At 34.3% G+C, this 24,873-nt stretch overlaps 1 protein-coding gene and 1 pseudogene across 1 annotated transcript; both read left to right on the top strand.

Moving 5' to 3' along the window:
* Positions 1-10,387: 10,387 nt before the first annotated feature.
* Positions 10,388-23,672, top strand: LOC104108591 (uncharacterized). Its single transcript, XM_009617664.4, has 9 exons — positions 10,388-10,846; positions 10,954-11,070; positions 12,538-12,620; positions 16,558-17,018; positions 17,960-18,135; positions 19,325-19,410; positions 20,322-20,455; positions 22,562-22,864; positions 23,479-23,672. Exons 1-9 carry the CDS (start codon positions 10,502-10,504, stop codon positions 23,658-23,660), a joined length of 1,887 nt encoding a protein of 628 aa, XP_009615959.1. The 5' UTR covers positions 10,388-10,501; the 3' UTR covers positions 23,661-23,672.
* On the top strand, positions 21,112-21,291 carry LOC117279697 (U2 spliceosomal RNA; annotated as a pseudogene).
* Positions 23,673-24,873: the final 1,201 nt, after the last annotated feature.

The raw sequence follows: 24,873 nt of genomic DNA, 5'->3' as shown, positions 1-24,873 counted from the left end.
TACACAAAACAAGAGCTTTAAAATAATAATGATATATAACTTTGGAATGCGTGTTACTGTATGTTCAATGAATTATCAGACCCCCCTTTATTGTAACGACCCGACTTGTCGTTTTAAGAATTAACGCTCCGTTCAGCGACTTAAGGTCCCGAGCAACTTCATAATATGTATTATGACCCGCGGGTGTGGTCGAGTTGGATTTTCGGAAGAGTTAGAAGAGAAATTTCTCATTTTGACGCTTAAATAGAAAGAGTTGACCAGAGAGTAGACTTTTGAGAAAACGACCTCAGAATAGAATTTTGATGATGTCAATAGCTTCGTATGGTGATTTCGGACTTCGGCGTATGTCCGAATTCAGATTTGGAAGTCCGTAGGATAATTCGACTTATTTTGGCGAAAGTTGAAAAATAGAAGATTTTTGGAAAATCCTACCGAAGGGTGAATTTTTGATAACGAGTTCAGATTTCGATTTCGGAAATGGGAATAGCTCCATTACGTCAATTATGACTTGTGTGCAAAATTTTAAGTTATTATGGATTGATTTGATACGTTTCGGCGCAAAAATATAGAAGTTGGAAGATTTGAAAACTTATAATTCGATTCGATGCGCGATTCGTAATTTTAGCATTTTTTGACGTGGTTTGAAACCTCGACTAAGTTCGTATTGTATTTTGGGACATGTTGGTATAATTGGTTGAGGTCCCGGGGGTCTCGGACGAGTTTCGGATGGTTAAACAAACCAAAATTGGACTTGAAGGAACTGTTGGAAATCTGCCACTGGTGTCATCGCATCTGCGATGAAATTGATCGCAGATGCAAGATTCAGGTCGCAGAAGCGAAAGGAGCAGGCCTGGGCAGTGGTCGTAGGTGCGAAAATTATCACGCACCTGCGAGACCGCAGAAGCGGAACTCCTCCGTAGGTGCGAGAGGACAGTGGTCACTGGGCATCGCAGAAGCGAGCTCACAGGTGCGACTAAAATGTCCGCAGGTGCGAAACTGGGCAAAACATAAGGATTGAACTTGGTCATTTTTGGCATTTCGTTTTGGAATTTTTAGAACTCGGATTTGGGCGATTCTGGAGGGATTCTTCACAAGCTTGGTTGGGGTAAGTGTTCTATATCCTAAAGTGATTATATTTCATGAATCTATGGTTATATTCGTCATTTAACTCGGATTAAATGGAGGAAATCAAGATTTTTATAAAAATCTTCCAAAAATAAAAATTTAAGATTTGGAGGTCGAGTTGTTATTGGAATTCGATAAAATTGGTATGGTTGAACTCATACCAGAATGGGTGTTCGAATTTTATGAAAATTATGTCGGGTTCCGAGAAGCGGGCCCCGCGTTAACTTTTTGGAATAAAATTTTAAGTCGACGTATTATTATCCGAAATTATTTCCGATGAATTTTAATGAAGTTATACAATTAATTTGGATAGATTTGAGATATCCGGAGGTCAATTCAAGCAAGAAGGCTATTTTGAAATATCGGCCTAACTTCAAGAAGGTAAGTATCTTGCCTAACCTCGAGTGGGGGAATTTTTCCTTAGGCATTGAGTCTAATGTGCAATTTGTGTAATTGAAAACCATGTACGCGAGATGACGAGTACGTATTTGGTTTATATGTGAAAATTTCATTGATTAAAAATCCTTAGACGCCTTATATATTAAATTAAATTTTTTTGGCACTTATTAAATCCTCTATTTGTCATGCCTAGATCTTTGTTTGTTGAAATTATTTTTACATGATGATTTGGTGCACCTTGATTTTTATGTGAAATACTATTTTGTTGAGTTGTTCACTTTCGGATATTTTGTTAAGATTTTTTTGTACATTATGGTCGAGCCATGGGCTCCTTATTGTGAAAAATAAGGTATTGTTGATTTTTGTGGTGAGTTGTGATATTTGAGCACGTGATGTGCAATCTGTGATAATTTATAATATTTGAGCACTTGATGTGCAATTTGTGATAAGTTATAATATTTGAGCATTTGATGTGCAATCTGTGATAAGTTGTAATAATTGAGCATTTGATGTGCAATCTGTGATATGTTGTAATATTTGAGCACTTGAGGTGCAGTTTATGATATGTGATATTGGCACGTTATTTTATTGGAAAGTTTTGTTCGGGTGTTTACACGAGATTTTTGCCGTGCTATTGTTACTATTTATATTTGCACATGCGGCGTGACAAGGCAAGATATATATATATATATATATATATATATATATATATATATATATATATATATATATATATATATATATAGTGGAGGGGAGGGAGGTTGCGCATGTAGCGAGACAAGGTGGGAATATTATTATGCACGTGTGGCGAGACAAGACGGGTATTTACTTTACTATTGCACACGTGGTGAGACAAGGGGGGCTATGTCGGGGATTGATTTGTGATGGCCTGGGAGCATTGTTGTTGTTGCTTATTTATTTGGGACTACGAGGCGGTACCTCGGGAGATCCCCTGTTGAGCATTTACTTTGGGACTATGTTTGCACTTGCCCTTGGTTACTTTGTTTTTCCGTGATATGTAAATTCTTGTGTTCTTCCGTGATGTATTATTTGATTTTATTATGTGTTTTGTATTCCTTGTTGTACTATGTTGGTTTTGACTCTTTGTACAAGACTCTAAGGATTTGTGTTTTTACTGGTTTTCGAGATTCGAGTTGTTTCGAATAAAAAAATTTTGCTATTATGTTTTTAATTAATAATTTTTACATCTAAATTAGTAGTCATAGGATGTTTCACTTTAATTAAAATATTATTTTCTTCATCCAAACGAGTTCAAAAATAAACTCATTTCTTTGATGCTTTCTTACTTGATTTAAAAGTTGTAAACTTATTTTATTGAAAATAAATTGATCATGCGGATCTTATATACATTGATATTTTGGGTATGTGAGTTGTCTTTGTGATTATGAAAAAAATATGGGCATGAGTTGCCGGGAAAAATATGATGATTTTATTATTGACACGTGAGTTGTCCGTGTGGTTGTGATAGAAATATGGGCACGAGGTGCCGTGAAAAATATGAAAGTGGGCTGAGACCCATAATTTTTATGATTGTGAAATGAGGTGTCACATGGTTAATTTTACTTGAAAATATATTTATTTGAAAGAAATATATATTCGAAAGATATTTATTCAAAAGAAGTATATTCGAAAGACATTTATCTTAAGGAATAATATGTGGAGGATTTATATTTGAAGAACTTGACTTATTGATTGTACTTGTGTTCCTTATTCGCCTAAGCAATAATTATGATGTTCTTGTTGCCTTGTTGTTATATCATTGGTTGAATTTGTTGTTATCATTGCTAGTTATTTTTCAGTACTATTGTATACTGCTATATTGCACATGTTATTAGACTAGTGAGTGTCTTGACTGTACCTCGTCTCTACTCCACTGAGGTTAGTCTTGATACTTACTGGGCATCGACTGTGGTGTACTCATACTACACTTCTGTATATTTTTGTGCAGAGCCAGGTATTGGAGATATCGGACTTGGGCAGAGTTTAAGGGGGATCGTAAGGATTCAAGGTAGAGCTGCTTGGTCGTCGCAGTCCCTTGGAGTCTTTTCATTTTATTGTATTGTTAATTTTTAATCAAACAGTATTGTACATTCGGTTCTCGTGATCATCCCATGTATTCAGTTAGAGTTCGTGACTCAGTACTACCAGTCTTGGGAGGTTGTATATTTTTATTTGTTCCGCTGTTAGTTTTGATTACTTATTTAAAAAAAAGGCTTCAAAATGGAATTATAATCGGCTTGCTTAGTCTTAGAGACTAAGTGCCATCACGACGCCTGTGGTGGGATTTTGGGTCGTGACATTTATATAGTAGAGGAGTCCTACTTTAGGTACAATATTTCTATAAAAGGTAAAAAAATCTCTTGATTTGATGATTGTCGGTGCCTTATTAATACGTGTTGAGATTCTCGCCGTAATATCCGACCGATCACGGATATTTCGGTCTTCTGTTGGTTAAGCTAACAACGTTTCTTCGAGCTGGATCGAGGCTAAGGGTGATTTCGGGATTACGGACTCAATGTTCTCAAAGGTAGGCGTTATGACCTCGAGCTCTAACCGGTGGGACTCGGGATCGATCTTGAGTCTTTGGTTGTCATGTTCCCAATATGTCATGTCGTATGTGAGTTCGATTTCGACCGTACACAAAAATAATATCAATCTTTTGAAACAGAGGGAGTAATAGCGTACGTAGTTGTTATCTCCTGCCAAACATTTACTGTCAGACTATTTTGTTTTGATATTTTAATAATTTTAGTTTGATAAAAGTAGTATTCCCAAAATTTAAATACACTTCGATCTTATTTATGTGATGATGTTAAATTGACTACAAACTGAAATAGTTTATAGAGCCAACATCCACTCTATCCAATATATTTAGAACGTGTCAACCTATTAGAATAGACGAAATGTAAATGTAAGGTTGCAGTGTGTTAGATAAAGAAAAAATTAACGAAAATTAAAACTTGAATAACATAATAGATTTGAATTTTGAAAGTTGTGAAGATAAAATAAAATAAAATTATATTAAACTTGTTTGAGCCAAAATGCCAAACTTAGTGAATAATAGAGCGCAAGCATAACAACCGGTTCAAAATCGAACCAAAATTGTTAACCGTTAACCGAGCCGAATCGATGACTTATTGGCTTATTGGTATCAGATTATCGGGGTAATGGACGGTGAACGGATTGAGATTTTATAATTAACGGCTTAACGGTTTGGGACGGATTACTCAATTTTCTTATCGGATAAACCGTTAACCCGTTAAGAATTTTATATTTACACTTTCCTATGTATCTTGAAGTAGCAAGAACTCTTAAGAGTGATATCCATTCCAATTTATAACTTTTCCACCTGAATTTTCAATTCTATCCAGCTCATCATGTCTGTTAGGATGCGTATAGGAAGTCAGTCAATAAAACCACTCATAGAAAAGAATCCATTTCAATATTATACCAATTTTTTTTAATTTAGTTTAGCCGATAAACCGTCCGATAATCGTTAATCCGATACCAATCCGCCTATTGTCTTATTGGATGACTAGTGGATTACTACATTTATAATTCGATAACCGATAAATCAAACTGTTAAGTATAATTATCCGCCCGATAAGCACCCCTTCAAGGATACGTGCTCGTGAACGAGCAACCCTACTTGGCCTTACAAGCTCGGGAGAACGAGAGGTATGTGTACACGTGTTACTTCCTATCCAGTATCCATATAGGTACTTGACAATTATTAAAAACACACACAATTAAAATCTTAACAAAAATAAAATAAAGGGTAGGCCGGTGCATGAAACTTTGCTCAGGGTCCGTAGAAGGACCGTACTTCAAAGGATGTGATATAGACAGTCAATTTTAATGAAATATTAGTGGTTGAATTCATGACTCAAATCCGTGACCTATAAATTATATGGAAGTAACTTTATGTTGCTCTAAGGCTCTAACTAAAATTTTAAATTATGACAATAATACTTTAATTTAAATAGAAAAATCTGAATACTATTACCGTGGGTTCATTTCAAATGCCGTTTAACCTTTTAAATTTGGTTTAGGTGTCGTTTTAGAACACCAAAAGATTTTAATTATTTTCTTCCAAATCTATTATTATTGCTCCAATGAATGATAGGAGAGATAAAGAACAACGTGACAGATACTAAGGATAACTTAGTGTTTGACTATGCTTATAAGCCGGTAAAACTTGTTTATACGTATCTTTTGATTTATATATACGTTTATTAAACACCCAAAGTGCTTATAAGTCTTGCTCATAAGTTAAAATCAGTTATAAGTCATAAGTTGGTCATCCTCAACTTGTGACTTTTCAGCTTATAAGCACTTTTAGTTTGACCATGATTTTTACTAGTTTATCCTTAATAATATTTTTTAATTCACAAAGTACTTTTCCTAAAATAAATTTTCTAACTTTCTCTTCGTTCCATATTCGTTGTTCATCCTTTTATTTACAAAGAAAGTTTTTAATTTATAATCTCTTATAAAAATTTAAGGGTATTTTAGTCATTTTAATAAAAGAACAGCTTATAAGCACTTTTCTGCCAAATACATCAACGACTTATTATAGGTTTCAACACGTCTATCCAAACACGTAAATGCTTAATGAAAAAAATCAGTTTCAGCACTTCAAACTTATCAGCTATTCACAATCAGCTAATCCAAACGGGCTCTTAAAAACATTTTTTTTCTTTAATCAACTTACTCTTATAATTATGCTCTTAGATTATTCTTAACTAGTTAATTTACTCGCGCTTCGCGCGTAATTAAATTTGAACTAACAAACTTGATTAGTTTTATAAATTTAGTCGATCTAAAGCAATAAAAATTTTATAATACGAAAAGTGAAACCAAATATATAATGTAAGACTAATATTGGAAAGAAAATCCAAACACAATCCTTCCAATGCAAATATTTGTATTTTTTCTTGTTTGTTTCTTGATAAGTTCAATTTTACTTCTCTTACTTGATCATGGTCAAATAATATATTCTTATTTTATTAAATTACTTAAGTAAATTAATATGATTTGATGTAAACACATAATATTAAAAAGTTTATACTAATATTTATGTGTGTGGAATCATTATTTTATCACATGATCATCACTGGCTCACTTTCAAATCCCGTGTGAATCACCATTGTAATTGCCCCACCAAAAGATGTGTCCCAAACAAAAATTAGGAGAGTCCTTAACAATTCTCTCATTGTTTCTCTTTCATATAAACGAAAAAACAAAATAGTAACTTGTACTCTTATAAATTTTGAGAAACACAATCTTAATTCTATTAATTTATTATTTTTATAATAGTATAAGCATGTGAGTGTATATTTTTTTCCTCTTTTTTTTTTTTTTTTGTGTTATTTATGTTTAGTGATATAGAATCCGTAGGCTTCTCTCCCCAAAATCCATCCTTTACCCTAAACACAAATGTCAAATCTCCTATATAAAGCTTCTTCTCTTTTGAGAACGGCTCCAAACCCCACATTACTTTCTTACTCTCCTTCTATGTCTCTTCTTCCTTTTTTCTCTATGTTCTTATTGAAAACCACAACGAATATGCTAATATTTGCATGCAATCTTGAAAATATCTAGCGTTTAATCTTGTACAGATGGGATTTTGAATGTAGAGTTTTAATAGAAAGCTTTGCCAAAAAAAAATTACATTCAAGACAAACAAAATTCAAGGAAATGAAAAGGGAGAGTTAGCTATATGATCCGCAAAAATTTAAAATTAGTTAGTAAAGATTACACAAAAATGTTCATTTATAAGTAGCTCATTACCAAAATTGGTCTATTCATAAAATATTACTAATATTAGCCAATTAGTTATTTGTAGCAAAAAAAGATCAAAGTTTTGCTTTCTTTTGAGTGAGTTTTATTAGAATAGATTGAGTACATTTTAAGGAGCTTGAATCTCAATTTTGGGATGATTTGATAAAGTTTTGAGGTGGTTTGAATTGAAAATTCGAAGTAAAAACTGAGCATGAAAAAAATGATATGTGTATCACACTGTGTATCACATATGTATCATATTTGTATCAATTGTGTATCACATGTATACATGTGTGTGAGATACATGCGTGATACATGTGCCGCATAAGCATTTTTTGAACTCGATTTAATTACGAATTTTGATAAAAAATCAGTCCAAATCACCTCCAATCTTCCTTGAATTTCAACTATACCCATTGAAAAAGTTTCTTTTTTGCTTAGATTTTTGGAATATTGTATTTGTTTTTTGTATTTCATCACCTTATTTGTTACCTCATCCATGAAATTTCCTTTCCGTCTTGCATCTAATGTTGCTAATCACGTTTAAAAATATGGAAGGAGATTTTTGCATGTGATTCTTTGAGAGAAAGAACCTTATTTATTTGATTTTTTTAATTTTTATACGTGCTTGACTAGTTTTGGTAAGTGTATGACTAATGGCTAGAGATTGGTAAGTTGAGACTTATTTGAGATATTTGTGTAAGTTTCCCTTGAAAAAACAATAAAAGGAAGAATACTAAGAGAAATGGAAAGATTTATAAATGTACCAATTTCACCCGGATGAATAGAGCTATATGTTCTTATAGAAAAGCTACTGAATTACTTCACTTGAATGAATAGAAGCGAAAAGAATGGAACGAAAAAAATATTATTATTACAACAGAAAATAACTTGCCTCGAAATTAGGAATATCCTCTTAGTGACAAGTTCCATCCACAGAAGATGTATACATTTTCTCGTTGTGACAATGCTAGCAAATGATATATGGATATATTATTTAACTTCTAAGGATGGTTGAAAATAACATACATTTAATAGGGACCTTAGATTGGGAAGTGAAAAAAAACCTAAGACTATTAGACTATTAGTTTGGAGTTGATGTAATCGCTAGATGCAACGGTTAGAATCTGTTTTCCAAAAAAATATTAAAAGTACTAAAAGTTGTGTTGAATCTGTTTATAGTAAAAGTTGTAAATGTTCGAGTCAAATTAGCAAAAATAACGGCTAAATAAAGATAAATATAGAGACAAAAAATTGTTGTAAAAAAGAAAAAAAAGGAAAAAATCTAAGAAAATAGGAAAATAGAATTCCTCGCTTGTGAGGCATGCCACCTCACCGGGTCTATGTCCCTCAATTATATAGACTAATTTTAATGTACGTGCGTTGCACGTGTGCATTACGTTAATCAGTATAAACATATACAAGAATAATAAATTGTTGAAATAACAATTAATGAATCAAATATTAATTTAAATCATAAAAATAAAAATTATTAAATTGACACAATAATGTCAATATCTTCTAAACATGCAAAGATGATGAATTTAGTTGAATTAGTTGTATGATATTTTGTGGTTAATAGATATTTTATTATATAAAATACAAATATATTATGTTATTGTATCTCACCTAACAACTCTTTATAAACTCTATATTCATAATATTATTATACAAAAAAAATAATATTTTATTAAATAAAAGAGAGCGCACATTCTTTCGGTAGATATAAAATGAAGTATAAAAGTTTTATTCGAATTATTACATAAATCAACCCGTTTTTTTTTTATCTTTCTGGAGAATAAAATGATAAAATCTTATTTTAATTTATCAAGATTCTAAAATAAATATTATATGATAAAAAAATAAAGTTAATCTACTTTTATAACAAAAAAGACTAAAAGTTTAAAAATGTGCTATGAATTTTTAGTTTTTTTTTTCTTTTCTCGGGTTTGAATCTAATATTAAAACCTTTTTCTTTGATATTTATATGTCTTTTTAGGCATGGTATGGAATTTGTTCTTTGTAACCTAACTACACAGTTTTTTTTGTTTCATTCAAAGTTCATTAAAACTGTATGCAAGTTAAGTGGACCTCTTCTTGTGAAAAAATAAAAACTTTGTAGTTATTTTAAAGTTTCAAATATAGTTTATCAAAATACTAAAATAATAATTGTAGTTATAATTTTACATAGTATGGTTGTAGCTCGATTTATTTTTTAAATAAATATTATCATGTTAGTTTAGACTTCTAGAAATTTATACTTAGAATTAAAATTAACTCATAAAAAGTCAAAACAAAAAAAAACATGCATTGCTTATTTCCAATGATTTTTTAGGTATTTCTGTTATCGGTAACATTTGGGGAAAGAATCTAAGAACATGAAAATTTTTAAGTGCCACGTATTAAACTCCAAGAAAAAAAAAATTTAAGTCCATGCATAAGGAAGATTTTTTTTTATATAAAATAAATTTTTTATTAAATTTAAAGTCTTAAATATTAGGAACTTTACATGATCCAAATAAGGAAAAATTTAATAAACAGAATATTAGTTGATTTTGAAGTCCTAAATATTAAAAAAATAATCAAATGACTATTTTGTTTAGTATGAAATTACTTTTAAATGGTAAAAAAAGCGAAGGCGATTTCGCTAAGGGCCCCGTACTTTTAATATAGTCTAGATAGATAGATATATATAGATTATATAAAAATTTAGAAACAAACTCTCTTACTCCACAAAGGTCTACGTACACACTATATTTATACTTGAACCCACTATGTGAGATTATAGTGAGTATGTTGTTATTTGTAGATTATATGAAAAAGCTTAAAAGACAAATAATATTCACTTCTCTATCTCTGGAAAAAAGAATTCCACGCCATCAATATTTAAGCGGCTAAATTGTATTTAGCCCTTTATTACAAGTCAAATTTTAAATCAACTTGATTTTTCTATTTCTTACTATATTTTTAATTTATATTTTTAGTTTTCACTATAGGTTATTATTATGTGGAAAAGAAAGGTAAATAAATGAAAAGCAAATTACGAATAATTAAAAAATCCGAGCAACCAGTCTTTGTAGGGCAAATCTCTAAACTCCCCGTCTCTTCTTCTTCTTCTTCTTAAACCCCTGCAATTTCAAAGTAGAGATTTCACCTCCAAACAAAACTATCAATGGATGTGGAAGAAGATATACTAACGGCCCAAAAATCCACTCCTAGAAAACGTGGAAGGCCTGAAGATGATTATGATCGTGGAATTAATCCATCCACCGAAACCAGAAGAATAAAAGCAATCATATTAGCAAATTCAAAACCAAGTTATTGCCTAAAGCGAGGTATAGGAAGTTTACACCAAGATTTTCAGAGCTTACGGTCTGAACATAGGCGAAGACTCCGGCGTTTACTGCAAAAATTGATGCGGCATCATAAATGGGCGGAGGCTAGTGGTGTATTAAGTGTTCTTCTTAAAGGGACTGTACAAGAAAAAGCCCTATTGAAAACTCGGACCAAGTTTACGGTACTAGCCAATTTAATACAAATGCTTTCTTTTGATCTTGTTTTAAAAAATAGTTTTTATTCAGCAGAATAGTTATGGTCTATTAATTTGGTTTAATATGGTTTTAGGCTACTTTGGAGCTTATTGAGCATATAAAAGGTGACACTATGAGTACACGAAGGATACAGAATATTTATGAGCTTTGGATGAAGAAGCTTGGACCTATGAAAAACTGGCCCATGAAGGTAAATATTACAAGGAAAAAATGAATATATTATTTGCTTATATGTTTGTTCATTAGCTTTGTGCTTCTCTTACATTGATCATTTTCAAGTGTTTGCTGTAACATTTACTATTTACTTGTACTAACAGGCTCGGGATTTAATATTTGTTCATATTTTGTGGATTTCTTAACACATATACAAGGTCTAGGTCAAAACTACTAGGTTCGACCGAACCCATATATTACACTCTACATCCGCCCTTACGTACCCGTTATGTGCAATGTCTTAGTAAATTTACTTTCATTCCAAAATTAATAAAGAACAAGATTTTGTTTTCATGGAAACACTAAGTCTAGTTACTATTACTGCTTCCGTCCCAATTTGTTTGATGTAGTTCGAATTTCAGAAGTCAAATTTCTCAATTTTGATCACGAATTCGGACATAGAATCCTTAAGTTTTTTGAAATAAATTTACATATTTGAAAACTATATAACAAGTACTATAAGTCACATTAATTGGCAATTCAAAATATTTAAAAGGCATATGAAAAATTCGTGGTCAAGGAAAAACTTGTTTGACTTTGGAAATCTGAATTGTATCGAACAAATTGGGACAAAGAGAGTATTATTTTTGTTGTTGTTATTATTATTTTTGGAAGCACTAATATATAATATATAGTTTGAAGGTGGTTAAAATACTAGTGACATAATGATATGGCCTCTGTAACTAAGTTTGATGAAAATGCTTGACATGTTACAATTGAGATAGCCATGGGGCTGTTCAGGACCTCTGAGGGAAAAAGTGCCATTGATTATCATGTTTATAATTGGATTTATGTCTTCGTATTATGTGATGTAAGTCACACGATGCTAGTGATATTGAAGTTTGAGATTGAACTCCTTTATATGCATTGTTATTCGAGGTATCAAGCTAGCTGCATCTCTTTCTAGGTCTTTATTTATATTTTAAAGCAATTTCATATAGAGTATCGAGCTAGCTACATCTCTTCCTTGCTCCACAAAATATTGCCACTTAATGTGATAGTGCTCAAATGGCCAAACCTTATGAAAAAAAAAGAGAGTAAGCAAGTTGTTATTTTCTGTTATAGGGGAAATCCACTATAATAAAGGAAAAGACTTCCCCTTTCTTAGTCTTGGATACCTCTTTATGTATGTATTTTCCTTTTTTTTTTTCCCATTTCAAAAAAGGAATAGACATATATAAAGAGGTGTCTAGACTAAGAGAGAGAAGTCTATTCCCTCTCACTGGATCAGATGATGCATTTTTTGGTTGCTGTAATTACTTTATTAAAAGCTTACCATAATATGGATCAGATCGTACAGGTGATGTTATGCCACTTCTTTTTTTGTAATGGGTAACCATAGGCTGGTGATGTAATCGTTATTTTTTGTTGCAAACTTTCTGTCAGAGCTAGAACTGAATTTCACCTTTATGGTAGCTCATTGTGACGTTTGAATTTGTGGCAGGATCGTTTTGCTGTTCAGTTGGAATTCATCCTTTTCTGTCTCAAACGCGGGAACACAGAGGACGCTCATCAGGCTGCCTTATGGTAAGTTCTTGTCTTTTAATGAATAATGATTTATCTTTCTCATGTAGGTTGTCGAAAAATCAATTGCCTATTGATAGAAGAAAGTTTCATTTATTCTTTTGAGAAAAGAACTAAAGTTCTAAAAAGGGGTCTAGGACTGTAGTCTTTTTTGTTGTGCTATATCTGACTGTTTCCTAATCGTGTCGATATTTTTATCTAACAGTATTGTACTATCACCTGCAGAGGAAAGTTACATTCTCTTGGAGCGAAAGACTCCTAATTAACAATAATTCTATCTGCATCTTTGTTTAAGAATCTGTTTGCTTATTGGTTTGAATTTTCTTAAATTAAATCCTTACAGTAGTGTGGTTAACACTGTCAAAAGAGCAGGTTCTTTGATATTTTATTGTGCTTGATTCCATCAAAAGTAGCATGCCTTGGTCGGATTGCAGTCTGGAAAGCTTGCTTAACCCAGAATAATCTCCAAAAAAGAGGTTTTTGTCTTTTCACCAGATGTTATTTGTGTGGAGAGGATCAGGAATCAATAAAACATCTATTAAGAATAAGTGTTGCATAATCTTTTCTTCTGGTGTAAGAGCAGGCAACTTGGAAATATGAATCAGTATATGGAGTTCTTAGAACTGTTAGGAGGAAGGAAGTAGTTGCATACTTGATGTAGTACAGTATCTTTTTTTCCTTCAAGAGTCATGTACTTTTCTTTTACCATCTTGGTATCTTTATCAATAAATATTTTTCCATGTCAAAAAAAATTCCGTCAAAAAAGTAAGAGAAGAGCCCTGCCAGTCCTCCACCCCAGAGGCATATCTAGGTTAAGGGGTATGGGTTCACGTAAACCCATACTCCTCTCCCTAAACCAGGTATAACAATGTTATATTTCTTCAAAATTACTTAAATATACGTGCGTGCACCCATGCTCAAAGACTCATATGGTGCAATTAATATTGGGTGCACCTCTACAAGTGAAATTGGCGGTTCAAATCCCACTCTGAACAGTTTGTTTTCGGCACAGAGTATAGATATATATGTGAAAATTACTAAAATTTCAAAAAGAAAATAATTTTGAACCTATAATTTCAAAAGTGTAGTGGGCTCATGGTAAGAGACTAAAGTTAAACCCGTCAAGTGTAAATTCTAGATCCACCTTTTCACAACAGTGTGCCCATCCTCTTGAAATTCTAGATCCACCTCTGTTCCCCCCCCCTCCCCTCCCAATCCCCCCATTTCAATTTACGTAGTTTGACTCTGGCACGAAGTTTGAGAATAAAAGGAGGACTTTTGAGATTTGTGGCCTTAAAAGCTTATATGGGGCCTTCAATTTGTGTGGTTATAAAAGTTTCTGGTTAAAGGTAAAATGGGTAAAAGGGAAAGTATAAAGTTAAGTAGTTTCTAAATATAGGAATATGTTATTTTTTTTGGAATGGACTAATAAGTAAAGTGTATCACATAAATTGAAAATGGAGGGAGCAGTATACTTGGAGAACAAGGTTGACACAAGGATAGGCAGAAGAATCCAAGTTGGAGAAGTATGCCACATGAACAAGGTGACTGATCACACATTCAGGCTGTGTCAAGCTTGTTCCACTTTTTAGGATGACATCTAAGTTGCTCGGACACGGATGCGGGTATACGACACGGGTGCGGATCTAGAGGTCGGATCCTTCTAGATGTAAAGCTTAAGATTCGAGGATATGGATCCTAGTACGGATACGGGTGCAGGATATGGCTAAAAGTAATTCAAAAAATTAAAAATATGATATATCTCTAAATAATGAGAAATTTTGTGGAATACTTATGTATAACTTGTAAAGTTGTAGATTTCTTTTTTGGCAGAATGGCCTGATAGACACTTGTACTTGTTCAGTTTTGACATCCCGGTCTTTCTACTTCACAAAGTTTCATCCAAACACTTATAGTTATTCAACAATAGTATTTTAAACCCCTCTGACTGTTGACCATGTCTATGTGGCGATTTGACAACTGAGTTGGACAAAATTCATGTATTTCATGTATAGGAAGGAGCGTGAAGGTAAATATTTAAACCAAGAAATAATTAAAATAAGGAAAGATAAAAAGAAAAAGAAAAGACAAAAATTAAATTAAAAAAAGGTCAAAGAGGGCCTTTCTCTTTCACGTTCTCCTCTCTCCCCTCCGCTCTGCCTCCTCCACTCCCTCCTCCCCCTCGCCCCCCCCCCCCCCCCAAAAAAAAAAAAACCAAAACCCACTGCAACACAGCTATTCTACACCAATAGCACCCTCGTCGCCCCAGATCTGAAAACAGCCCAGATTGAGCAATTTTTAGTGAGAAATTTCTTTCCCACCTCCCATATTTTCTTCCCCCACTTCTGAAGACGACCTTTTGCAAGGAAAAGAAATAGAAAAAGTGAAAGAAGTTTGCCAACAAAGTCCTTTTATGGTAATCTTTTGCTAGAGGAATTTCAAATAATTTTGGGTGGAGTTTCCGATGATGATTTTTTTGGTGAGTCGTTTCTGATTGATAATTTTTATGGGTGATTAGTAGTGATATGATGGAATGCGGCTGTGAAGAAGCTTTTTAGGTAAAGGGTGGTCGGAGAGGGATCACAACCATTGGTGGTGAGGCAAATTTTAAGAATTGGGTTCTAAAATTAAAGAAGGGAGTGGAAGAGTGGTCATCGACGTGACCATTTTGATGTTATTGAGGCTGCCATTTTGGATTTTGAATAGTAGAATTTCCATGAAAAATATGTTATTTGATTAAAATCTTAAATTGCAGGTACATAATAATGTGGCTAAGTGCAAAGAGTTTGATGATTTCATTATCGAAACATTATTACTTGTAGGTTGTTTTGAAGTGCTGGTAAAGGTCTGGTTAATGGTGGAGAATAAGGGAGGAGGAAGGTGGAGAGGATGGTGAAATGGAAAAAAAGACAGATTAAATCTTTTAAATAATATAAATAAATAAATTATTAATGATGTGTTTTAGAAAATCTGACGTGCGCATTGACGTGTCATCCATGTCAAGCGTTTGAAGAACACACGAGGTCAAAAGGGTTTAAAATATCGCTTTTGAACAATTACAAGTGTTTGGATGAAACTTTGTGAAGTAGGAGGAACGGGATGTCAAAATCACACAAGTACAAGTGTCTATGAGGCTATTTTGCCTTCTTTTTTATTCGCAAGTTGTAGATAAGTAAATGATTGATTTCCTAAATAAGCTATGCTATTTTCTTCAAATTTACCCTAGTTTTAGTTCTGATTTTGGTAATCAAATTGCATCTCGTCTCGAATTTTTCCGTTTGTCGTGGTCAAAGTACCCAAGATCGTTTGACCAGATCCGATACGGATCCCATATCCGCATCCACGCTAGTGTTGTGTCGACACGGGTGCGGCACCTAAACTGCCGTGTCGGAGCAACTTAGGATGACACCAATTATTATATTAACTATATGGTCTTTTTTCGGGGTAGGCCATTGATGATTTCTTTTATTGCAATAACTAAAAAGAATTTTAATGTTAAATACTCAGTTTAATTTTTAAAAATGGGTGGTTTGACAGTAGTGTGTACGCAGCCATTACATTTCAGAGGATTCAAACTACTCTTTGTTATATATTTCATTTGGATTTAGATGGATCAGAATTTGCCTTCACTAAACTTATGCTAATCTTAAATGTGTCCATTAAGTTTAATCAGGCAAGATTGAGCAATATTACCTTCTTCCCTTTCTCTAAATGCCCAACTTTAAACCAAGTAAATATGAGTTGCATATTAATAATCCTCTCTGTTCTGTGATCAATGTTTAGTGTGAAAATTGTCGCACAAATATATTTTTGGTGGCAAAGCCACAAAATCCTTTCTTTTAGGATGGCTGCTTTGTTGGAATTCAGCGTAGCATGTGTTTATATGTTTGTTAAAATTCCAAAGGCTTAATGTATCCTTCCTGGCTGTGATTTGTGTCAGTGTCATGCAGGAACGTGGTTTTGAGAGTGATCCTGTCTCTAATTTAGTTGTGGGCCTGACTTTTTATCAGTTATGGTATTCTACTATCCCGAAGGAGTTGCATTTGCCAGAGTTGGACAGACATGATAGCCCAGTGCAGTCAGAGAACTTCGAGGACAGGATATATATGTCCATTTTAAATTCAGAGGGGCATGATGCTGTTGAAGGCCAAGAGGCTAATTCTCCGTTACATTGTGATTCAAACACCTCTATTAGGAATGACAAAGAGATCTCAGGAGTTGATCTCAGTCAACAGAGACAAGTGCCGGTGGTCTTTGATGATAATGTGCTGGGAGAAACACGAAATGACAATTTTCAGGCACAAGATATTTACATGAATTCTGCTGAAAGAAGTGACCGTGAAGGTTCTTCTATGGGTCATAGTGGTGATGTGCCTTATCATTCCATATTCTACAGTCGCGGTGAGTTGTGCTCATGGCTTAACTATTTTGTACGACGCTTCTATGTAGTCATATGTGGATTCAATTCTGTAGATTTTGTTTTTACATTTAGAAAACCCTATGAGCCTGGTTTCTGGCAATTGCACTTGGACTTGAGTACATGTGTAGCATGGACTGGAAAAAACAAGTTCTCTTTTCTTTTTCCCTTTTTTCTTGTGAGGGGTTAGACCCTTTATCTACTTGTCTTAAAAGGAAGGTTGGGACAATGGATGGCTGACTATTGTTGATTTCAAGAATGAACTTTTTTCATAAATCATTCGAAGAATTCTATTTTGTTTTTACAGGTTATTCTATAATATGCATGTAGCTACTATTACTTAAGCTGATCTTTGCTTCGGGTTTAGGTAAGTTACAAGTATCAGCATAGTGTATACTTGGCCAAAAAAAGTTACTTATAATAGCATAGGTATGAAGTTATAGGCAAGTATTCTCTAAATCTGCTTTGTGCCGTTCGAGAGCTTTCCAGATGAGTGGGAGCAACAGCTGGCTAATGGCAGCAGTGGTCATAAGCCTTCCCTCATTTTGGATTGTTGGAAAAACATGGGAGAAAACATTAAGAGTTAACTTTGGATGGTGGCAAAATGGGCCTCTAAGTATATGCTTCAGTTTTCTAAAAGGATGATATGATGACGAGGAAGATACTATTTTAGGAGAGTGAACATCCTCTTAGAATGTTGTCAAAAGGATGAAAAGACAGTTGATATGAGGTGAAGACGATATCGAGTTTCTAAGCCCTTCAATCCCTCTGAAGGTGGATATTGTGTATTCGGCTAGGTGCAGATTTTGTAAAGCTCCAAAGTTCATGTATTACTGTCTGTTATGTATGGAATTTGAGATATGTTATGTTCTTCTTGGTGATAAAAGATTTAAATCCTGATATTTCTTACTCTATTCAAATGTAGGTCTTCCATTGTGGTTATTGCCTTTACAATTGCCTTCCTCAAATGAAAATTTAGAGGATGACCTCACGATGCACCGGACCTTGCGTAATAACCACTATAAGAATGCAATAAAGTATTTACGACATTCTCTGTATTCAAATCCGCCAGTACTCGAGGCTTTTCATCCTTTAATGCAGGTAATATAGCTTATGTCCAAGAAAGAATTCATACGGTATATTTTCAAATTGTATTTGGAATTTTGCTTTTATGTAGACATGCTACTTGGTGCTTTATTTTCATTGTTTCTTGAGCCGAGGGTCTATCGGAAACAACCTCTATCTCTATGAGGTAGGGGTAAGGTCTGCGTACACACTACCCTCCTCAGACCCCATTTATGGGATCAAACTGGGTTTGTTGTTGTTGTTGTTGTTGTTGTTGTTGTTGTTTTATGTAGACATGCTAGGAAGTTCGTGCATGTTCACATTATCCCCATCTTTCTTGAGCTCATAATTAAGCTTGTATATTGAACCCACCACCTGCAATTAGTTTCATCTTAAGTTGTTTGTGTTCAAGAAACTTAAAAGTTACTACTATGAAGGATTTGTAAATATATACTACTTTCATATTATGTCTTATAAAATCAAGATGCATGGAAAGACACTGATGTTTCCTAATATAATTCTTTATGTCTATTATACAACAACAACCACAACAACCCAGTAGAATCCCACTAGTGGGGTCTGGGGAGGGTAGAGTGTACGCAGACCTTACCCCTACCCGGGGGTAGGGGGTAGGGAGGCTGTTTCCGGAAGACCCTCGGCTCAACAGACGAGACAATAATATCAGAAAAGAAAAAAAGAATAAATCTGTAACAACAAAAGAAACCAGAAAAATAATAATTAGCATCGAAAGAGACAACAAATAACCCCATACTATGCAAAACGAAAGAAATAGTGTGCACACAACAAAAACCGCTAGCAGTCCTAGACAAAACTCTATTTGACTAGCCGGTACAACGAGGGAAAACGCTCGACTACCTCCTAACCTACAACCCTAATGCTTGACCTCCACACCTTCCTATTATCATATATTAAATATAAACTTAACCTGTAATTAAAGCTTGAACTTGCTTACAGGCCTTTTCACCTTATTGAGCAAGCTGGACTTGGCTTGGCTGAATGACACCTCTACGAAACCCTTCACGAAGAAGGTTTTGGGGGGCGGGGGGAGGGAGGGGGAGAAGAAGAATGGAAGAAATACAAAGGAAAAATGCTAAAGAATTCAAGAATATTGTTAAAAAAATTCCATCTCATTTAAGTATCAGTTGTTGAAAGATATATTTATATAATATGTTTTTCACGTTCTTGAACATCAATATCTTGGCAGATGCTGCTGCTCGGGGATCAGGTGAAGGAGGCTCTTGATGAGGTGGAAAAATTTTCTCCGTACTCCGACACATCATTTCAGTTGAGGTAACTGTTTCTTCCTTGTGAAAAGTTGAATGTAGCCTAGAAAATAATGACATGATGAGGATTGGACTTCTCAGACTACACAGTGTTGGTGCCTAGGATATCAGTATTGCTGATATTGGATTTTGATGTGAAGTGAATGATTAAAGGTTGAAGTGGTGTTGGCTGCTTAATAGATGTTGCCACTTAAATTTTCTTCACTAATTACTAGAGATCTTTATGGAAAGTGATCCAACCTGTATTTTCTCTTAACCAAGGTGGATCATAGTTGTTCAAATGTCACTCAGTGTGTAATTACCCGTTCAATGCAAATGATCTTTTAAGTACAGTGATCTTCTCTTAGGACCTTTAGTGTGGTATGCACCTTTGGAAGGTCCATTGTTCAGTACTTTAGGTGCAAGGTACCCTGTTCTGCACGATATGCTTCATTGTCCTGCTGCATCAGCTGACGATTACCGTTATTGAAACTCTTGTGTCGCACAAAGACTAAAATTCTTTTACCTTGTCCAGCCCTTTCTCCATTAGTCCGTCTTTTGGAAATATTTTGTACCATCATTTGTCTCACTGCTCTCACTCTTAGGCCTTAGCTACCTTGCTCCATAGACAAACAAAAGTCATTTGCCTAAGACCTTTGTGCAACGTTATTAACACAAATGCGCTGCTCCCAGTAGCCCAGATGAGTCAGGATCCTTTCTCGTCAGACATGCTTTATTAAACAAAAGAAATTTACCAGAGAAATTGAAAACAATTTTCCATATTAGTTTCTTGTCGTGTCTTTAGTTGAGTGCTTGATGTACAACTGAGCATTATTTGTCATTAGTCGAGTGCTTGATGTACAGCCGAGCATTATTACTTTCTCCATTTTTACTCACTACATCTGATTTCTTCTGGTTTCATTATTCTTTATCATGCAGGTTGAAAGCTGCTATCTTGGAGCATTTTGACAGTGGTAACTATGTCAAACTTTCAACAATCTTTGAGGAAAATTTGGAAAAGGATCCTACATGTAGCCACTCTTTGGGGAGACTCATCAGCTTGCATAGAAGTGGTACATACCTTACCTGGAAAATTGTTTTATTAACTTCATCCTGAAGAGATAAGAGACACAATAATCCTAGTGCTTCCACAAGGTTTGCAGCACTCTGAAGTACTAACTTAAGGAACACACATGCAAGAAATAATGCTCAATAATTGCCTTACACAAACTATTCGTTCTATAAAGAAAATGGACCTTGGGTCTAACTCAACCCTAATAGTTAGCTATGAAGGATGATTTTCCATGATCATATAAGGAAACAACAAGGTGGGTTGCTCTGATGGTAAGCACCCTCCACTTCCAACCAAGAGGTTGTGAGTTCGAGTCACCCTAAGAGCAAGGTGGGGAGTTCTTGGAGGGAAGGATGCCGAGGGTCATTTTGGAAACAGCCTCTCTACCCCAGGGTAGGGGTAAGGTCTGCGTATACACTACTCTCCCCAGACCGCACTAGTGAGATTATACTGGGTGGTTGTTATTGTATATAAGGAAACAACAACTCATCCCCTCATCCAATGTGGAGCACTTAACATCTCCACACATCTAAATCATGACATCTGGGAACAACATAATTTGTGGGCCCAAAATTGGATAAATCAGGAACATGGATGAACCTAGCTCTGATATCATGTCAAAAATTGAACTTTGGGTGTAACTCAACTCCAAAAGTGAACTCATGAAATGAGCACCGACCATCGGTTCTTATCAAGTTTAATATCTAATATATGGGCCATCGATCCACAAGTATTAACTCAATTTTTTAAGGAGGAGGGTCCATTAAGGTAGCTCGCTACCTGGGTTTTCGCGCGTCGCCGTTGCATTGCACTACTGCTCAGGCCGGCGCACCCCACCAAAAAAAAGAAAAGCACCGGCCAAGACTATATAAGGAGATGACAACACATTCTAACCAATGTGCATTTAGGACCCGTTTTTCCATAGATATTTTTTCCTTTTTTTTTATTTTCAAAAACGTGTTTGTCTATGAAATTTTGCAAATTTTTCGAAAATGAGTTTTTCAAAAACCAAATAGTGGTTTTGACCACTTTTTCAAAATGTTCGGAAATTTTTGTTTTCCCACTCACAAAACTGCAACATTTTTTCAAGTGAAATGTATGTCCAAACATAATTTCAAATTTCAAATACCATTTTTCAACTTAACTCAAAATACTACTTTTTTTTCAAAAATTATAATTATTTTGTCCAATCGCCTACTTAGCCTTTCAAAAGTGTAAAAATAATATTACTTAATTTTGTGTTCAAATCCAATAATTATGCCCATTCCATTTTGGACAATTTTGGGGCAAGTGTTTGTATCTGTCCTAATAGAAAAGTGGACCCCAGTGCCAGAAGGCTCCTGCCCAGACGGGCTGCGGGAAGACAAATCTAGGCAGCCTCATTGGAGAGGCTGGTTCCAAGATTCGAACCATAGTCACCCATAGAAATGCAGAGTGCTTCTCCATTGCTACAAGGCTAGCCTTCATCAGTCCAAACTGATCAGGAAAACTGAACGATCTGCAGTGCCATTAAAAAGAAAGAGATCATATGTATGTACCAGCGAATTTCAGATCTCAAAATAGAAGGAAACCATCTCTCTGTTTATTTGCAGAAAACTATGGGGACCTATGCTTTGCATGGTACTCTAGGTTTAGATTTGTTGATTATAGCAGATGATCCTAAGAAACATCAGAGAGTTGATGAGATTGGTGCAACAGATTCTACAACCCCTCAATCAATATGCTTCCTTCATATATTATGCTAATAACCCCTTTTTTGTTTGTTTTTTATGTTGCACTAAATAGAGAGATATTTGACATCTTCTGATTCATTTTATATTTGTGTTAAGCTCATGCATATGAATTATGAACTCCTTGCATGTTTTTCAAGTTTCTCTTCATGAAAGTAGAATAGCAGAAAAAAGTAGCATATTATGATTTCATTTGATTACATGGACTTCTGACTCCGAGGGGGAAAAAGATTGACTTTAACTCATTTCTGATTCAAGCTGAACAAGTGTCTCATTTTGCGGAACTGTCTCAAATGATACCTTAATTTGTGATTGATGCACTATTCATTGTATATTGAGTTTTATCTGTTTTCTTGGGCTCGGTTTATCAACCTTAGGAGAGTATAGCACTGAAAAGCTTGTGGAAATGATAGCTTTGCATTTGGATGCTACTCTTGCAAAATGTGACACATGGAAGGAGTTGGCGTGTTGTTTCCTGAGACTTTCTCAATGTGAAGAAGATTGCATGTCTGCGTGCTTCAACGGTGAAGGTACTGAGAAGCAAAATTTCTCGAACCAGATTAATCAGATTCCAAAAATATTTAGGAATTATGAATCTAGCAAGTCTTGGAGGTTTCGTTGCAGATGGTGGCTGACACGTCACTTCAGCCAGAGCATACTTACTTCAGATATTGGTTCAGGTACAGCTTCATGCCTTTCTTGTTAGCATGCAATTTACTTGACATGTATACCATAATAAAGGTCCAAATACTAAAGCTTTGGGCGCTTGATCTTGGTTTGAGGTGATTAAGGTTGTGTGTATCTGTTTTTGTTGCATAGGATCGAACCCCAACCATCAGCAGAGTTTATTGTGTTTGTTTATGCTCAACTTTCTAGGAGCAAGACAATCTGTTCTCGTATTTCTGAGATCTGAATCACCTTGAATTTTATTTGCCTGAAAATTGTTGTGGAAAACTGCATGGACCCTAAGAAAAAGAGAGCGTTTAGTGATCGAGCTCTTAAGTCTTTCTAGTTTCTTAATACTAAACGTATATGATGCCAAAGCCAAGAATTGACTTTACAGTTAGTTGTATAGATGAATTTAGAAAAATGACTTTACGAAGATTTTGTGTGCACTGCTGAAGTACGGCATCTTACTTATAAGTAAGATATCTATCATGGTTTTTGATTGTTTTAAACTGAAGTAAGACACCTTGCTTTTTAAGTAAGGCACAGTACCTTTTAAGGGTTTTCCGTCTTTTTAGATGCTCTTATTTAGATATTGCTAATACTGTGATTTACTTGTTGAGTGCAGGTGATTGGGAACTGCTGACTTATAAGGCCGCGACGGCATGTTACCTTTACGGGCGAGAATTTATGTATGTAGTGAAGGCTAGGGAATGTTTGGAAGAGGAACCATGTAACAAGAATATGTCTTCCATTTTGCACATGCATGCCAACAGTTGTACTGGATTTTATCACAATGTACAAAAGTAATTTTTGCCATCATTTTCCTTTCTCTTTTTTAATTTTATTTAATTAGGCCAGTTATCAAGCACCTCTCCCCTTTTTCGGGGTGGTTTTCCTCTACGACACTGATAGAGTCATGATTTTCACTTAGGTCCATGCAAGGCTCTAGGATGGAAAACATTCATTTGTTCTCTTCCTCTATGACATGTCTCTTGATATTGTCTAGTAAGCATCGAGATCTTATAGATGCTGTTGAGAATCGTCATTAATCAGTAGTCATATATCAGACGTACCATCCCTTACAGTAAGTAAAGGGGTAAAGATCCGGATTTTATCCCGACCCTCTTTCTTTTTCTTTAAATAGAGAAATGAGTTTTTTTTTTCCTTTACCAATATCTATTGTTGCGTCTTTATTTTGAAAACTTACAAAATGCTATTTTTCTAAGTGGTCCGTCTCTTCAATCGAAAAAAAATGTCAGTCTATCGAATTGAAGGCCACCGAGACTGTTATGATTAGAAATTATTTTGAGAATATTCACTTATACACAACACAATTTGGATCCATTCCAAGGTACATGCACATTTTTGACGATTTGGTTAGGCATTTGGTATAGGTGATTCGCGAGAAGGGTTAATACAAAAATTTAATATTCTACTTTTTTGGGTTGTATCACACAAGTTTTCATGCGTTAAAAACTTCTCATTGCTTTTTCATATGTCATTACCAAAAATAAAATTTAGACGGACCTTCACAGTAGTAAGATTTTAAATTCAATAACAATTGATTTTTACCATTCTTTAGCTATAAAACTTGGGACTCTTGTCTTGAACTCTTGATACATGAGAATTACTTAATCACTAATATAAATAAATGGAAAGTATTGTACCATTCAGTGTTTTAAAAGGTGTGGGCGTAAGGCGAGGTGTTTTACATATGCCTCAGCGAGGCGTAAGCCCCGAGGCACGGGGCGTAAATCCCACATGCATTTAATTTTTAATATTTTATAAAATAATATAATTACAGAAAATATTTATAAACATGTAAAATTGCATAAAAAATGAATAAAACTATAAATATGTGATATATATATATATATATATATATATATATATATAGATGTTCTTCATCCCCACAAAAAACTAGTCAAAACAGTCTATTATACGCCACTTAGAAGCTCAAGTAACTTGAGTCGAAAAGAATAAAATTTTCTACATGGAGGAACAAAAATGATGACTAACC

This window comes from Nicotiana tomentosiformis, chromosome 6 (genome assembly GCF_000390325.3).
Source record: "Nicotiana tomentosiformis chromosome 6, ASM39032v3, whole genome shotgun sequence".
Lineage (NCBI taxonomy): Eukaryota > Viridiplantae > Streptophyta > Magnoliopsida > Solanales > Solanaceae > Nicotiana > Nicotiana tomentosiformis.
The sequence above is the reverse complement of the archived record's forward strand: the minus strand, read 5'-3'. Positions and strand labels throughout refer to the sequence as shown.